At 45.5% G+C, this 18277-nt stretch overlaps 1 protein-coding gene across 1 annotated transcript in view; it reads left to right on the top strand.

The window, feature by feature from the left end:
* Positions 1–18277, top strand: part of LOC122807962 (chromodomain-helicase-DNA-binding protein 4-like) — a 1347878-nt gene that overhangs the window by 687976 nt on the left and 641625 nt on the right. The window contains exon 18 of the mRNA XM_044078994.1: positions 17025–17259. Within this exon, the coding sequence (XP_043934929.1) occupies positions 17025–17259 (235 nt within the window). The remainder of the gene's footprint in view (positions 1–17024; positions 17260–18277) is intronic.

The raw sequence follows: 18277 nt of genomic DNA, 5'->3' as shown, positions 1-18277 counted from the left end.
GAGTGATTTAGGAGAATACTGGTAGGTGTATAGAATGGTTTACTTTTGTTTTAGATGCCACCTTGAAGACAGGATAGATTTGTTCATAGCAAAACTCTAAAGTGGAAGTAAGTGTCTGCAATTCTGATACCATTGCAGTTCTTGCTGTAAGAAAGCCTTCTAGGAGGGAAACATTAGCAAGTGGAAGATAGTGGTCCAAACGAATATTTTGTTATTGCTTCCAGCACACCATTAAGGTTCTTGGGGGTATCCTTTTTCTGATTGGAGGACAGAGAAGAAACGGTCTGTGGGAAGTCCAGGAACTGGAGTCATGTCATGAAAACTGGAGATTGCAGCAAGCTGCACTTCAGTGGTACAAAAACTTAAAGCCTGAGTTAAATGTGCAAGTAATTGATTCATAGCAATAAAAAAAAAAATTACAGGTGATTAACTTGGGATTGTGTGACAGGACCCAGACTGGTAACAGTGTAGATAATTTTTGAGATCCAGGAACCAGGGATGCTCCCTGTTAAGCACTTGGCAGGGGGGAATTTAAATTTGCCTGGGCCAGTAAGTAGCAATGAGGATTGCTGTGGCTTTATCTGATGGCTTTCACCTGAAATCTGAGTATTAGGGCAAGGGGAGAAATGTGTAGAGGAGGCCAGAGGGCCACTATCCGGCTAGAGCATCTCTTGGGGGTGGGGCATCTGGAGGGTTCAAGGCAAAAACATTACTGTGCTTTGTGTTGGCTGGGGAAACTGGTTGCTGCAGGGATGGCTCCACTGGGTGAATATCTGTTGCAACTGGATTGATGCCATGTGTCAGCAAAGACAGTTGCTCCTTCTGGGAATGTGCTTTCCTATCGGGAAGTAATGTGGAGCAATTGACCATTGCTACACACTCGTGGCTTCTTGGTGCAAGGGTTCCTCCCTGCTTGTTGATGTACCATCTCACTGTCATGTTGCTGGTTTGGATAGAAATCACTCCTGGAGGAAAGTTCTGCAGCTCATGTAACACAAGCAAAAATGCTGTTATCTTCATATTGATGTAAAGATTTAGTCTCTTAATTCCAAGTACCTTGGACCATCCTCTGCCAATGCCCCCAGAGAAGGCATCCATAGTGACTACCACTCTGGAGGACCTGTATAACCAAAGATGTTATGTAGTCCTATTTCGCCTCCATTATTACGTGTGGGTTTGGAGCCGGTCCTCTGCTCACACTCTGCCGCTTTTAGAAAGCCTAAAAACTTCTGATTGGCTCATAGCTAGGAGGTATCCCATGGTGCATGAGCACACTCCCCAGATCTTGTTTGCCGCATCTTCAGTCGGAAGCTTTCTTGATTGGCTGTGGCTAAGTGAAACAATTTTTTATTACTATTATTCCTTTTTCAGGAATTTATTGCTTATAGACAATTCTTCTTTCATAGCTTATTACTGAAGTAATTTTGTGACTTCCTGTGTGTGACTTCTACCGGATTTCCTGTGTTACTTCTACCGGATTTGACTTGGTTTTCGTATTTTTGTGTTTCTTGGCCCGTTGCTGTGTGGTATCCCGCGAGTGTCTATTTTTTGCTTTGACTAGACCATTTAAGTTAGAGGTTCTAGTTTCGTCCCCTTTTGTTCTTCACTAGGTCCGTTTAAGTTAGAGGACCTAGTTCTCCCCCTTCTCTTTTCTTAGAGTGTGTAGGGCTAGATTGTTTAAGTTAGAGGATCTAGTTCCTCTCTTGTGTGTGTTGTTTTTTCTTGGCTGTCAGTATGTCTAAAGAACACAAACAGTCAGGCTTTAAGAAGTGCGTTAAGTGTTCACAAAAAATGTCCATCACTGATGGACATAGCGTTTGTGTACATTGCTTAGGGGCCATACACCTGCAAGAAACCTGCCTTTTCTGCCATTCTTTTAGCCCTAGAGTGCTCCAGGAACGGAAGAATAAACTTATCTTAAAAGGTCTATTGAAACCTTCCTTCGAAGATCTAGCCAGTTCCTCCTCCTCTCCTAAATCGCAGTCTTCTAGGAAGGATAAGTGTAAATTTTCAAAACGGCCTTCTCCGGCTCCAACTTCTGCATCTGAACCACCACAGAAGTTACACAAAGCGGAGTTGGTGTCTTTCTCTTTGGCTCCACAGTCTTTGGAGCTGATTGAGATTTAGGACATAGACCCTGCAGTATTGGTAGCAAGTGTTTCAGTGCAGATTACTAGCAGCCCTCTTCGGAGCCGGTCAGCAGATATTCCACCAGTCACCCCTAACTTTAAATCACCGTTACAACAGAGAACAAGGTCACCCATGCTGTCCTCCAGGAGTCTTATCTGAAGAAGACCTAGAGAGAATGGTGCTCAGACTCCTCTAGTCGTCTGCCTTGCCAAAATTTTTATTGGCTCCGACCCACTCGGTCTTGGAGCAGACTCCTTCTACCTGTCTTGCTGTGATTCCTTCTCCAACCCAGATTGGGCCTTCGGAGCCTATATTGCCAGTACCGACTACAGTGTACTCTTCTGTTCCAGCACCATGTGTGGTTGTCTCAGAGCAGAGTTCCACTCCAACACTCTCGGTGCCGTCTGAAGTGTCTAGGGTCTGAAGTTCCTCTGTCGGCCCCAATGGGGGATACTTGGAACCGAACATCGGTGCTGAGTCTCCCTCTTGGTGCGTCGGGCCGAGTGAGCTCAGACCCTACATCGTTCTCCGAGTCTATCCTTCTGGATCAGTCAGCACTGCCTGTTTCTTCAGAACCGAGGCGTTCTTTGGAGCCAAAGGAATCTGTCTTCGTGAAGATGAGGAGCATGCTGGATAGCACATCCGCCCCACATAGAAGTACCGATGCTATACTCCCTCAAGCGCCGGCTCGACTAGTCTCAGCATCTTCTCTTCCCCCGGATGGCAGACACCCACAGCCTCAGGACCCCCACTTGGGTGGCCCCCCAATCTCCCAAGACCTCCCCAGAGAACCCCGCTGAGGAGCCCCCCTCGTAAGAGATCATGTAAGAGGAAGCACGTAGACTCCCCTGACGAGTCTCTCACATCTGACACTGACCTTGAGTCAGAGGGGTCCCCTAAGTCGTCCTCTGTCTCTTTTGCAGACATTTTGGAAATCCTCAGGCAGAGGCGCGGCTGGCCCACTTAACCCAATCTGATGAGAAGTCAGTGTACCTGAAGGCTTTCAGGTCTCAACCCTCAGCTTCATGGGTGTCTCCCCCATTTGACGAGTTATTGGATCTTGAGTCAGAAGGCATGGCAGACTCCTGATGCCATGGAACCGGCCCACAGGAGACCAAACAAGTTTCTTTCCACCCCTAAAGGCAAAGAATTTTTATTCAAGGGCTTGCCTGTAGATGCCATGGTGCTGGCGGCGGCCCAGTAAGAAGGAGCTAGCAGGGACTACTTCTAGCCATCCGCCCAATAAGGAATCCCGAATGATGGATAGATACAGGAAGCGTATCTTTTCAGCTGCCTTTACACTCCAATCACTGAATTATCTATCACACTTTGCGAGACTTCAGAGAGGTCTCCTGAAGGAGTTAGGAGGTGCTCTTCAAGGTACGTCTACTGAAGGAGTCCCATCTACAGTATCTACTCAGTTGGCTACCTTAACATCCATTGTTAACTCCTCCATGAGGCTGATCTGATAAGCAGCTGATGGTGCGAGTAGGGCAGCCGGTTCAGGAGTCCCCTTAAGGAGGCACTCCTGGCTGCGCCTATGCAATTTTGCTGAACGTTTCAAGTCTACATTCACCAATCCTCCCATTGAAGGATCATCTGTTTTTGGACCCAAGGTGAAAGATACCCTCACCAGGTGTGAACAGGAAGGAAAGACTCTCTCTGCCGTGGGAGTCCGTTTTACCGATGTTCGTGTTTCACTGTTGCAGTCATTACTCTAGGGTTATCCTGCTGGCAGGCTACCCGCAGTCGGCCAGAATTCCAAAGTCTAGGTCTGGCGTTGGTTGCTATCGCCTCCTCCCTGACGTCAGTGCACCAGGGGTATAAAAGATGCAACCGACGCCATTTTCTTCAGTCTTTCTTGCCGTGCGGTGCCCGAAGCAAAAGCAGTTAGCAAGTGCCGGTCAGCCGACTCCTGAGATTTTCACAGACTAATTTCAGATCCGAAGTCTTCAATAAAGCTAAGTACCCCGTTGGGGTAACTTTTCTTGCTCCAGACCGATGTCAGAAAAAGTTAACAATTGTATTTCTTGTGGGAAGCAAATACCTCATAAGGATTTTCATTCTTACTGTATTCCTTGCCTAGGCCCTGATCATAATGTTGCTAGCTGTTGGTTTTGTGCTAGATTCAACCAACGCACTATTAAGCATCTGTTTGATTTTGTTTTTCATTACTTTGGCCGAAAATTCAATTATATAATGCCGTCGGAACAGCTGACGACTGGAGTTTCTAAAAAAAAATGCAAGGAAAAAGAGGACAGGCATCAGAGATCCAAACCGGCGAGGTTTCCGCTAAGCCTGTCGCCAGTTCTCAATGAGGCGCTTTTGCAGCCCCTGAAGCCCGCTACCTCAGAGCCACAGGCCACTGACTACTCCCACATGGAGCCAGCTAGGCCTCTGGATACTCAAGGTATTGGACACTCAGAAATCATTCCCTCAGATTGGTACGGAGCCGCTGAGCAGGCATCGGCTTCTGAGGGTGTTTTCAGACCTACACAGCTATATGTAAAGCCTACTTCAGCTTCTAAAGCAAAGACTAAAACAGTTTTAAAGACAAAGAAACAAGTACAGCATCCTCCAGGGCAAACTTCCATGCTTAAACAGATGCTCAAAATGGCCAAAGACCTTATTACCTTGATCAGGGGTTCCCATCCCCCTCCTGATAAGAGGCCTAGGCAAGAGACAGACTGACTCTTCAGATCAGGTTTCCATTTCCTCTGACTCCTCTTCTGTACAGGAGTACTCCTAGGTTGGTACTAGGCTATCAGCCCTAGGGCCTATACAAGCCTAGCTATAACAATTCCCTGGCTATTTCTTCCCACATTATTTACTTTCCTGGACCCCTGTCTAGCAGGGCGACTGACGTGATCCCTGGGGTGAATTTCCTTTCTCCCATCCAATTGTCAAGGTTCCTCTTGAAGAGGTCCAAAGAGGCACTCTGCTTGACGTGTATGGGCAATCTATTCCAGAGTCTGGGGAGTCTCTGGGTTAGGAACCTATCCCTCCAGCATGTTTTGTTGATTGTGATGACAAGGTTTAGATCCCTGGAGCGTGTAGCTCTGAGGGATTGGGATTTCTTTAAGTGTAGCATGTCCAACAGCTCTGGGGTTGACATGGCCTTGTATGTTAAGCAGAGATTGCCTCTGAGTAGACGATATGCGACAGAGTATAGCTGGAGTTTTTTAAGGCGGTCAGTGTAGGGCATCTGCTTTAGGCCTGTGATTCTTTTAGTGAGGTATTTCTGAGGCCTTGCCAGTTTTTGCAGATGTCTTGAGAGGTACATACCAAATGGGGCGTTGTATTCTATAATGGGTCTAATGAGGGATGAGTACAGTGGGACAATGACCTCCTCCTTTCTGGATGAAAAGCCCTTCGTGATGAGGTGTGCCACATAGAAGGATTTCCTGACTGTTGTGGCGATGTGGTTATCGAAGGTGAGACCACTGTCCACCTGTGTCCCTAAGTCTCTTATCACACTTTCTGTGTTTAGTGTACTGCCACCTATATGGTAATTCATGGATACATGTTTTTTCCCAAAGGGGATAACAATACATTTCTTGGCATTGAGCTTGAGCCCATGGCTCTGGCACCAAGCATCTGTTTCTATAAGGCCCTTTTGTAGAGTATCCACATCATTTGGGGATTCAATAATGGCTTCCAGTTTGCAGTCATCTGCAAACTTTGTTAGCCAGAGTCCCTTAGTGTTGACCTGTACTTCAGAGAAGTAGATGCCAAACAAGAGCGGCCCCTGGACTGAACCCTGAGGTACTCCACTTGTCACTTGTCTGGAGCTGGATTTGGTGTCGTCTACTTTTACAGTGTGAGTTCTATCAGTAAGCCATTTAGCAACCCATTGGGTGACATAGGGATTAATGCCCAACTTAGTAAGTTTATCTATGATTCCAGAGTGGGGGATGGTGTCAAAGGCCTTGGCAAGGTCTAGATAGGCTGTGTGGACCACCTTACCCTTGTCCATGGCTCTGGAGACTGATTCAAAGAAGTCAATCAGGTTCAGGAGACAAGATCGGCCCTTCACAAACCCAAACTGGGTGGGGTCCAGTGTTTGAAGGTTGCCAATGTCTTTGTTTATAAGTTCCATGATGATACGCTCCATGGCCTTGCAGATAAGGCTTGTCAGACTGATGGGACGGTAGTTTCCGGGATCCAAGGTGAATCCCCCCTTGTGGATTGGGATAACTGTAGCTCTGCGCCACTCAATGGGCACGAAACTTGAGGTGAGGCTATGATTAAACATGACACTTAGGTGAGGTGCCAGTTCATATTGTAGTTCATGTAGTACACAGCCCGGGATGTCATCTGGTCCCATGGATGCTGTATTCTTGGCTTTAGAGAGTGTGTTTTGTACCTGTGTGGCCGTTATTACTGGAATTTGGCAATCTTCCGGTATTGAGATGGGCCATTTAGGGGGGGAGAGGGGGGTGAAGTTGGCACTGAATCGATCTGCCAGGATATTGGCAATATCCTTTGGATCAGTATATTTAATGCCATTCTGTTTTAGCTCAGAGCAGATCTGAGCATTGCCATTTAGATTCTTGACATAGTTATAGAATGCTTTGTGGTTGTCTTTGGAATCTTTGGCAATTTTATTTTCGTAACTAGCTTTGGAGGATTTTATGAGGCATCTCAGTTTCTTACTGAGGCTAGTAAGGAGTTTTTGCATACTGGGATTTTCCTCTTTTCTGCAAAAGTTTCTTCCTTTTGTTGTAAAGTTTGTTTATGGCAGGGGACCACCAGATTGGCTTCCTTATTTTGGATGAGAGCATTTTGGTTCTATTTGGGATGGCACGATTCATGCATGAGTGGATGTGCTCGTACAGTGCCTTAGTGTAGGATTCAGCAGTTGAACTTTCAGTTCCCGTCTGCATGGGTGTTATGAAGTTTGTCACTTCTGACTTGAGTAGCATGAAGTTGGCTTTGGAGAAGATTTTTATGGTGGTTTCTTTACTGGGGGGTGGGATGTGGATGTTAAGGGTGATTAGCTTATGGTCAGACCTGACTTAACGAGGGGGTGACCATAGGTATGGAGCATTGATTTCCCATGTTGGTAATGACCAGGTCTAGGATATTGGATAAAGGATATACTCTTCCTCCCTATGAGGATTCTGATGCTGAAGAATCCATTCCTTCAGCCTCTCCTCCTGAGGGGTTATTCTTTTGGGGAAACCCTGCATACCATGAGGGAGCACTTCCACTGGGAGAGCCAAGATTACTCAGAATCAAAGAGGAGGCTTAGAGATTTTCTTTTACTTCCTCAGCACAGACCTTTTGCTATTCCCCCTGTGCTAGACGTCGTCAAAGATGTATTTTCAGAGTCCGGCCTATCTCCAGACTCCTTACCTCCAGCTCCTGTGAAACCAGACGGATACTACAGGGTTCCAGATTCACATAAATGTCTTTATAAAAACCCTGCTGCTGACCCAGAAACTATTTCTCAGGGTCCCAAAGGGGTTAAGGCCGCTACTGCAAAAAACCCTATCCCTTCTGACAGGGATTCAAGGGCACTAGACAGATGGGGGGGGGGGGGGGGGGAAGGTTTACACTTCTGCTGTTTTGGCTGTGAGGGCTTTAAATTGTCGATTTCACATGATTAAATATCAGCAATAATTAATATCACTTAAAACAGAAAATGTTGGCCAATTTTGATTGTGCGGAAAATAAGGAAACGCAGGATTTATTGCATGCAACTGAACAAGTGGGAAAGCATACTTTGCAATGTGGTTTTGATTCTCTGGAGGCCTCCTGCAGGGCCGCAGTTACAGGTTCTGTCATTAGGAGGCATGCTTGGTTAAAGGAACAAAACCTGCCTGATCATGTTAAAGCAAAATTATTAGATGCTCCATTACAGCATACTTTATTTGGTGTTAAAGCAGAGGAGGTTTTGAAGAAAATGGAGAACAAAGCGAAATCTATGCAAACAGTAAAGGAATTTTTACAGGTTCAGCCACCAAGATTTAGCAGTAACTGGCCTACAAAGAATTAGTCCTTTCCAGTGTTGGACAGGCCACAAAGAGGCAGATACAGACGTCCCAGAGGCAGATCCCAGCCCCAGGGCACATGCAGGCCTAAACAGTGGGGCGCGTCTACCTCCAAAAGTGGAGAAGACAAAGCACAGCCATACAGGAAACAGTCCCAATGACTTGCCTCTGCCAGCACCAAGCACTTACCTTCTTGCAGCCCCCTTAGGGGGAAAACTAGCACTTTTCTTTCAAAATTTACAAATCACCCAGGTCAAATGGGTATTAAATATAGTGTCCCAGGGCTACAGGTTCCACTTTCACACCCTGCCAAAGGCAAGACGTACGCCAAACCTGCCACACAATCAATGGGCAGAGGCACAAAAAAAAGTTTTGTCCCTTATGAACATGAGGGCCATTCAGCAAGTACCACAACAAGAGCAGGGACAAGGATTTTACTCGGACTTTTCTTGGTACCCAGAAAGGACAAAGTCTGGAGACCAATACTGGACCTGTCTTTTCTAAACACATTTCTGGACGTTCCAAAATTCAAAATTTTAACTCTGCAGCAGCTTCTGCACATGCTGGGCAAGAAGGCTTGGCTTGTAACTTTGGACGTAAAAGAGGCATACTTGCATATCCCAATCAGACAATGTTGCAGAAGATACCTCAGATTCATAGCTGGCTCAATGCACTACCAGTTCTCTGCTCTGCCCTTTGGCATATCTACTGCACCCAGGGTCTTCACAAAATGCCTGGCACCAGTAATTGCATTTTCAGACAGAGGAATTCAAATATATCCTTACTTGGACAACTGCCTTATACAAGCAGAGAACAAGGACACTCTACTAAAGCATCTGGCGTTCGTAAAAAGATTATTAATTTGCCTAGGGTACACAGTAAACGAATAGAAATCAAAACTAGTACCCTCTCAAGAGATGATATTCCTGGGTGCACGCCTAAATACAATTGCCCAGATGGCTTATCTCACGCCAGACAAAGGCAGCTAACTTCTTACTTCAAAATGTTGGCATCAAAGACCCAGTTATCTGCAATAAAAATTTTGCAGGCTTTGGACTTCATGTCATCCTGCATTCTGCTAATTCCGTATGCCAGACTGCATATGAGGAAACTTCAATGGTACCTAAAAAGGGTGTCTGGACTCAACATTGTCAAAGCCTGGTAGCATTAATTACCCTCATTCCTTGCCTGCAACAGGTGTTTCGATGGTGGGCACATGCCTGTCACCTCAGCAAGGGACAGCCATTCATTCTACCCACAGCCAGGCAGTCAATAACAGATGCATCAGATTATGCCTGGGGGAGCACACATGGCAGGAAAATGTATTGGGGCACATGGTCCCCAAGCCAAATGCATTTACATATCAATCAAAAAGAGATGCTAGCTGTTCAGAATGCCCTGACAGCTTTCAAGGATCTACTCCATCCAGGACAACTACTGATAAGGACGGACAATACTACAGCCATGTGGTACATAAACAAGCAGGGAGGCATACATTCCTACCCCCTATGCAGACAAGCCATGACTTTGTGGGACACAGCATCGACTTATCAAGTACACCTGTAAGCACAATTCCTGCCAGGAAAGAACAATACTCTGGCAGACGAACTAAGCAGAAACCTCACGGATCCCCACGAGTGGAAACTGGATCCACAAGTCTTCAGCTAGATAACAAAGAAATGGTGATGCCCAGACATAGATCTATTTGCCTGCCTCCCTTCGCAACTGCCAACTACAGAAATTCTGCACAAGGACTTATCACAAGCAAGCATGGAAAGTGGATGCTCTGTCATTCAGCTGGAAAACTCTAACAGTATATGCCTTTCCTCCTCTGCCTCTCATCCCCAAGGTACTCCTAAAGGTCATACAAGAGAAGCCAAGAATGTTTGATTGCCCCAGACTGGCCACACCAGCACTGGTACCCAATCCTAAAAAGCTGGTCTCAAGGCCCAGCCTGGACATTGCCTCTAATTCCTCACTTACTGACCCAGCAAAACCATCAGGTTCTGCACAGCCAACTCAGGACCCTAAATCTGGCAGCATGGCGGATAATGTAACCATTCAAAACACTCCTCTCTCTAAAGCAGTGATGGATGTTGTTTTGGAGGCCAGGAGGCCCAGTACCAGAAAATCTTATGCAGAAAAATGGAAAAGATTCTGTGCTTGGAACCAGGCACAAGGAATTGACAGCATCTGTTCCAGATATTTCTCAGATTTTACAATACCTAACTGACATGCTGGACAAGGGCCTATCCTTTTCATCCATTAAAATTCATGCCTCTGCCCTTTCAGCTCATTACAATACGGAACCTCCTATTTTTTCCCATCCATTACTAAGGCAGTACCTCAGAGGGGCCAAAAAGATAAGACCTCCAAGGAGAGCCCCAATACCTGCATGGGACCTCAATTATGTCTTAGAAAAACTCACACTGCCGCCTTTTGAGCCAGCCAATACAGCTGATAGGTTCATAGGTTCATACTAGGCTATCTGCCCGAGGGCATTTACAAGCCTAGCCCATCGTTTTGTGGCTTACGCCACCCCTTTAGTATGGGGAACTAAACCCATTATTTTGCTGTGCCTCTGTCGAGCAGTGACACTGAGGTAATCCCTGGGGTATATCTGCGATCTCCCATCCATTGGTCAAGATTTCTCTTGAACAAGGCCAGCGAGGTGCTCTGCCTCACATGTACCGGGATTTTGTTCCACAGCATAGGGAGTCTCTGGGTGATGAATCTATCCCTCCAGCACGTCCTATTAATGGTCGTGTCAAGGTTTAAGTCTCCCGCCCTTGTGGCTGTGATGGATCTGGATTTTTTGAGGTGAAGCATATTCATCAAATCTGGGTTTGACATGGCCTTGTATGTTAGGCAAAGGTCACCTCTGAGCAAGCGGTAAGTGACTGAGTAGAGCTGGAGTTCTTTCAGTCGGGCAGCATAGGACAGATTTTTGAGACCCTTTATCCTTTTGGTGAGGAACTTTTGTGGCCTCTCCAGCTGTTGCAAGTGTCGGGTCAGATACATTCCGAATGGGGCATTGTACTCAATCATTGGTCTGATGAGTGATGAGTAAAGGGAGACTATGACCTCCCTTGATCTAGATGAGAAACCCTTCATGATAAGGTGGGCAATGTAGAAGGTCTTCCTAACTACTTTAGCTACATGGGTGTCGAATGACAGACTACTATCAACCTGGGTCCCCAGGTCCCTGATAACTTCTTCTGTGCTCAGTGGATTGTCACCTATTTGGTAGCTAGGGGTAACCTTGTTTTTCCCGAAGGGTATGACTATGCATTTTTTGGCATTTAACTTTAGGCCGTGGCTCTGGCACCAGTTATCCGTTTCTGTGAGACACTTCTGAAGGATATCTGTGTCATAGTTTGTGTGAGTTTTTTTTTTCTTGGAAAACAGCTCTGCTCCTAGCAATAATCTCTGCAAGACGAGTTTCAGAGTTACAGGCACTCATGGCTGTGGAACCATTCATCATTTTCCATCCAGACAGGGTTTCTCTAAGGACGAACCCAACATTTATGCCTAAGGTAGTGTCCAGTGTGGCCCTTAACCAAACCATTCATTAGACTACCTTTTATCCAAACCCACAGAACAAGGGTGAGAGACTTCCTTGGACATACACAGACAACTACGCTTCTACTTGGACAGAACTAAAGCTTTCAGAAAAACTGAGCAACTTTTAGTGGCATATGCTGCAGGATATCAAGAAAAGCCCATCTCAAAATGGATAGGCCACTGCATTCGTTTCTGCTACAACATGGCAAATCAGTGCCCAAGGGCATTAGGCCTCATTCTACCAGGGCAGCATCCACTCCAGAAGCCTTTCTCAGAGGAGTACCAACTAAAGACATTTTATAGGTTGCAACTTGGAGTTCAGTGCACACTTTTACAAAGCACCACCATTTACCTCTCTACTCTAAATCCAGAGCAGGCTTCGCCACTGCAGTTCTGCAAGGCCTTATAGCCTCTCCTAATCCTATTTAGGCCCAGCCACCCATCTTCAGCTTTGGGATTCAACCCAAGAGTCATGACTGCAACAGTGAAACACGAACATAGTACAATTGTGTACCTACCATAAATGTTCGAGTGTATTCACTGTTGCTGTCCAGGTTACCCACCCACCACCCCCCTTTTCTTTGCTGGGACTTACCTGTACTTCTCTATTTTGTACAACCTATGTGGTGTATTTGCTTATAGATGACGGAAATGTTTATTTTACTGCATGCATAATTATTGGCATAATTTTTTAGCCTACCTTTTTGGGGGCACCTGACATCTGGGGCAAGAAAAACTGAAGAAAATGGCATCTGTTGCATCTTTTATACCCTTGGCGCACTGACATCAGGGAGGAGGTGACAGCAACTGACACCAGACCTAGACTTTGGAATTCTGGCCGACTGCGGGTAGCCTGCCAGCAGGATAACTCTAGAGTAATGACTGCAACAGTGAATACACTCTAACATCTACATTTATGGTAGCTACACAACTGTACTTTCCTTCTAGACCTTACCCTAAAGGTCAGAAGAGTTGCAAAATGTGGTTCAAGAAATCGCTGAGATCTTTCCAAGATATTGAGGGTGATTCCTCCTTCAGAGGCAGGGGAGGAGGAACAAATGGTAGACGTCACCCTAGAGGCAGGGGAGGTCTGCAAAATCAGGGAGATCGCGATTCCTATTGTGACCATCCCTATCAGCTTTTCTGATGTGGAACCCGACTGCGCGTCTCTGGAGCCAGTTGGAGGTCACCTGTCTTTGTACCCAGAAGCCTGGCTAAATATCACCCAGACAAGTGGGGTACAAGGCATCATCACCAGAGGTTACTCTATACCCTTTTCCCTTCCACCATGCCCCCCCCCCCCAAAAAGGATCCCAGATGTACCACCCAATCACAGGGATCAAGCGGCTATAGAGATAGAAAAGCTGATATTAAAGAGAGTCATCCAAAAGGTCCTGGCAGACCAGACAGGATTCGGAACATACTCCAGACTCTCTTTAGTTCCAAAAAGAACAGGGGACTGGAGACCCATCCTAGACTTCAGCAGGTTAAACGAGTATGTAAAGAAGTCCAAGTTCTGAATGGTCACTGTACGATCCATACTACCTCTGTTAGGGAAAGAAAGTTGGATGTGCTCAATAGATCTCCAAGACGCCTACTTACCACATCAAGATGGACAAAGCATCGAGGAGTTTTCTACACTTCTGGCTAGGAGCCAATCGTTACCAGTTTCTGGTGCTGCCCTTTGGTCTCACCACAGCCTCCCCGGGTGTTCACCAGATGCATGGCAGTAGTGACAGCCTATTTGAGGCGTCGGGGAGTCAGAGTTTTTCCATACCCGAACGACTGGCTCCTGATCGCCACCACCAGGCATCTTCTAGTTCAATCCAGAGACCCACAATCGAGCTCTGTTCCCCAGTTAGGAATATCTCTAAATTGGGAAAAATCCTTAACTTTGCCCGCTCAGTCTATAACCTTTATAGGAGCAAACATAGATACGGTCTCTCTGATAGCCAGGCTACAAACAGAATACAAAATCTTTCACAGCAGATTCACAGGATACTTCCCCTTTGAAAAGTGAAAGCGAAGATGGTGTTACAACTTCTTGGAACAATGGCGTCGACTATAACCTTGGTAACCATTAGCAAGACTACATATGAGAATACTCTAATGGCTCCTGTCTTCCCAGTGGTCTTTTCAGCAGTTGCCCCTACATCACCAGATACTAATCAGAGTCTTGCAAAAAGGATCTCCGTTGGTGGATTCAGCCAGATCACCTTTCCACAGGGACTCCCTTTGTACCGCACAGACCCGTTGCCACTGTGACCACGGATGCCTCTCAAATAGGGTGGGGGAGGCATTATCTAGGCAGGACTGTCCAAGGCACATGGCAAGATCATGAGGCCCATCTGCATACCAGTGTCCTAGAGATGAGTGGTGCTTCTAGCGTTGCAAGCACTTCACGACTTTCTCCCTCTAGGGATGATAGCTATCCAGATGGACAACATGTCGGTGGTATGGTATCTAAACAAAGCAAGGAGTAACCAGGTCTTACCCTTTATGTCGAGTGGCCCTGTGAGTTTGGAAGTGGGCGATTTCTTCCCAATGCTTTCTCATTGCAACGCTAAGCAGGGCAATTTTGTTACCTCATGAATGGTCTTTGAACCAGAAAGTCGCCCGTCAGATCTTCCACAAATGGGGACAACCCTGCTGCGATCTCTTTGCCAGCCCTATCAATTCCAAATGCAGCATCTGTTTCTCCCTCATTCTCCCTCTGGGAGAGTCTCCGAGAGATGCACTCGTCCACGATTGGCCCCCGGGGCTTCTTTATACATTTCCTCCTTTTCCACTCATTCCCAAGGTTATACAGAAAGCAATGTTGTTGGGAATCAAGATGATCCTCATCACTCCTTACTGGCCTCGTCAGATTTGGTTCCCTTTCCTCGGGCCTCACCTGTTAGACTATCCATGGACCCTGGACCCAGTTCCAGACCTCTTTGACACACGTCAGGTTCTCTTCATCCCTGTCTCCACATGCTCAAACTGACAGCATGGCTGCTCCAGTTCCATCTTTAGTCAGACTTCACGATCTGTCTCCAGCTGTAACCCATATTACCTCTTCTTATAAGCCCTCTACTAGAAATTTGTATAACAGCAAATGGAAGAGATTTTCTATATGGGTCTGTCTCCAACTGTAACCCATATCATTACCTCTTCTCATAAGCCCTCGACTAGAAATTTGTATAACAGCAAATGGAAGAGATTTTCTATATGGGCAGACATCAGAAAGGTTAATCCATTTACAGCTCATATTCTTATTGTCTTAGAGTTCCGATCAGAACTTTTTCAACAGGGATCAGCAGCTGCTACACTGAGTTCAGCTAGCAGCGATATCTAATTTCCATGTGGGAATTAATGATTCTAACCTTATGTCCCACAAACTTTGCAAGGCTTTCTTCAAAGGTTCTATGATAAGACCTCCTGTTCAAGATCCCATTATTCCCTGGAATCTAAATTTAGTCCTTTCTAAACTTACCTCGCCACCTTTTGAACCAGCCCATAGCTGTCAATTGAAGTTTTTGTCGTGGAAGACTCTCTTCTGGTGGCGATAACTTCAGCCATACGAGTTTCTGAACTGGAACTGCAAACCCCATCAGTTAAACCTCCATACTTAATTTTTCACACAGATAGTATTTCTCCAGATAAATCCTTCCCCAAGGTCTGCTCCCTTTTTCACCTGAATCAAACTGTCGAATTGCCAGTATTCTTCCCCAATCACACCAATAAAGCAGAGTGTAGATTTCACCGATTGGATGTGCATAGGCAATTGTGTTTCTACATCCACAGAACTAAAGGATTTAGAAAATCAGACCAGATATTAGTTTCCTTTGCTGAAACAAGGATGGGTTTGCCAGTTTCTAAGGTCACACTATCAAACTGGATCTCTAACTGCATCTCTTTCATTTATACTTCTGAGAGAAGAGTTACCCCTTAAAGTCAAAGCACATTCTACCAGATCATTTTCTACTTCTGCTGTCTTCCAAGCCAGGACTCCTATTAATGATATATGTGCAGCAGCAACATGAGCTACCCCTCATACCTTCATTACCCATTACAAATTGGACCTAACTTTTAGGGGTAGGGCCTCATTTGGCTCCACGGTACTCAGTATTTTCCAGTGAGCCACCCATACAAGATGCTAGGGACGCTGTCCCACACGTAATAATGGAGGCGAGATAGGACTACGTAACATAAAGAAGTTATGTACTCACCATAACGTTCCATGTATGTAGTCCATCTCGCCAAACATTATTACGAACCCACCCACCAGCCCCTTCCTGGAGGATCTGGAAACAGTTTCTATGGTGGTTTTTTTACTATAAAAGAACACTTATAAGGTTTTTATTCCGTACCTTTGCTCTCTTTTTCTACCTTTTCTCCTTTTTATATACTAGCAGCAAACAAGATCTGGGGTGTGCGCTCATGCACCATGGGATACCTCCAAGCCACAAGCCAGTCAGAAGTTTTCAGGTTTTCTAAAAGCAGCCGAATCAGAGTCGAGTATCGGCTCTGAACCCACACGTAATCATGTTCGGCGATGGACTACAGATGTGGAATGTTATGGTGAGTACACAACTTCTTTTTTTCCCCCTAAATATGAATGGGGAGGTCTACCATCATTGTAAGTGAGCTCTGCAAAGGTTGACAATTGGTAAAGCCATTCCGCTGCTATAATAAAGTTAATTGAGTAGTTGTTCAGAGGTCAAGGGTATCATGTCATACCAAGAAAACTGCACCATGAGTTTTGAAGACTCCATTAGTCGTAGTACTCTGAGGACTAGCATTGCTTGATAGTATGTTACTGAGGCAGTTTGGATTGGGTTTTGAACTTGTCCATAGACAAGGAAATTATGCATGTCCAGTTGGCATCCTTTTTGCTCTGTTTATGTAAGGCTTGGGGTTGTCAAAGTGAATAGGCTGTGGAGAGGGGTGAGATGTGTAGGATGTGCTTGTCTAGTTTGGTGTGAGAGACGTGAGCTAGCTGTTGAGTAATGCACCTGAGTAAGGAAGATGGAAATAAATGTGCTTTATAAAAATGCCAGAATAGGAACTCAGTTTCCCACCCACAGAAGACCTTTTCACAGATAAATTTGGTGAGAACTTTCCTTTTGTCTACTTAAAGTTGGCAGTGTGAAACAGTAGAAGACTTTTGCATGATTTGTTGCATGCTGCATAGTTTATATTCGCTGAGAATGCAGGTTGAATGTTCTATTATTGTGTTCTGTACACCCTTCTTCCAGACAGTGAGTAAATTAAAACAGTTATTGGAGAAATGTTGCTTATGTGTCGATTTTGGCTTTGAGTGTCTTGCATTTTCTGTGTATTTCCCTGCAGGCCTTTAGCAGAGCCCATCGTATTGGCCAAAATAAAAAAGTGATGATATATCGCTATGTGACACGGGCATCTGTAGAGGAAAGAATTACTCAGGTTGCAAAGAAAAAAATGATGCTGACTCATCTGGTAGTTCGTCCTGGACTGGGGTCAAAGACCGGTTCCATGTCCAAGCAGGAGCTGGATGACATTCTTAAGTTTGGGACAGAAGAGCTGTTCAAGGATGAAGGCACTGAAGGTAAGCAGGATAAAGTCTAGAACTGCAGTGTCAACATAGTCTGCTACAGTTTAGTTTTTGGGTTTTGTTATTCAGAGGAGCTGTGGATGTCATTAGACCTTGTTCATTCATTGCTTTTCACTATTGCTAGTCTTATCAAGGCTTTTAAAAACTGTCATCTTGTTGCTTTGTGATGTGCAGTGATATTACTTATTAAAGAAATTATCCTTTCCTTTGCTATAGTTAATTTTCCTTTTTATTCAGGGGATTATCTTTGTTTCAAGCCACAAAATGTTAACAAAATTGAGTTGAATGCAAACTACAGCTCAACCTCAGATTTTATGGGACACTGTGAAGACAAAGGCATTGTTTTTAAGCCTGTTCTAGTTCAAACCAATTCCATTGTCCTTTAGCAACATGTATGCCTTCAGAAAGCAACTGTCAGATTTGCCAAGGTGTTGCATCTCGCCCAGGGCAGCTGTTCCTCTATTTTTTTCCTTCAGGCATCTCAAGGCCTGCCCTTAAGTACTGTTTGCTGACAACGAGCTGCTTAGTGTTACTGCATTCATTTCTAATAGGGTTTCCACATAACCCCCCCATTCCTGGAGCTTGGGACTATGCTGACCATTAGTGATTTTGGGGGGGGGGGGGGGACAGAAAAGTGAATCAAAGCAGCAAGCAGCATGGCACATACAGTCCCGTGCATCTGTTTTTTTTTTATGCCTTGTCTGACATCACGTGGATCACTGAGCATATCATTGTTAGTTCCAGACCACTCCTTTGCTGAATTCAGTGGCCATCTGCCATGAGGTTGCAGCATTACCTCAATCACTGGGTCGTTGCCAAATTGCTGTCAGGAACCCTACCTTCCCCTCCTGAAGTGATTGAGACAAAAGTTGCCACACCTCTCCTCCCCCTGCTTCAGCTACTAAAACTCTGGTCTTCTGGGAGGCAGTTAGGGCTTCAACCTTCTACATAATGGAGCCATCCCAAGTTTCTGTTGTCTCGATTGCCTTAGCCTTTGCTGTGTGTTGCAGTT

Source organism: Protopterus annectens, chromosome 8.part0 (genome assembly GCF_019279795.1).
Source record: "Protopterus annectens isolate FY-2018-M chromosome 8.part0, PAN1.0, whole genome shotgun sequence".
NCBI classification, from domain to species: Eukaryota; Metazoa; Chordata; order Ceratodontiformes; family Protopteridae; genus Protopterus; species Protopterus annectens.
This window is presented reverse-complemented; position numbering and strand designations above follow the sequence as displayed.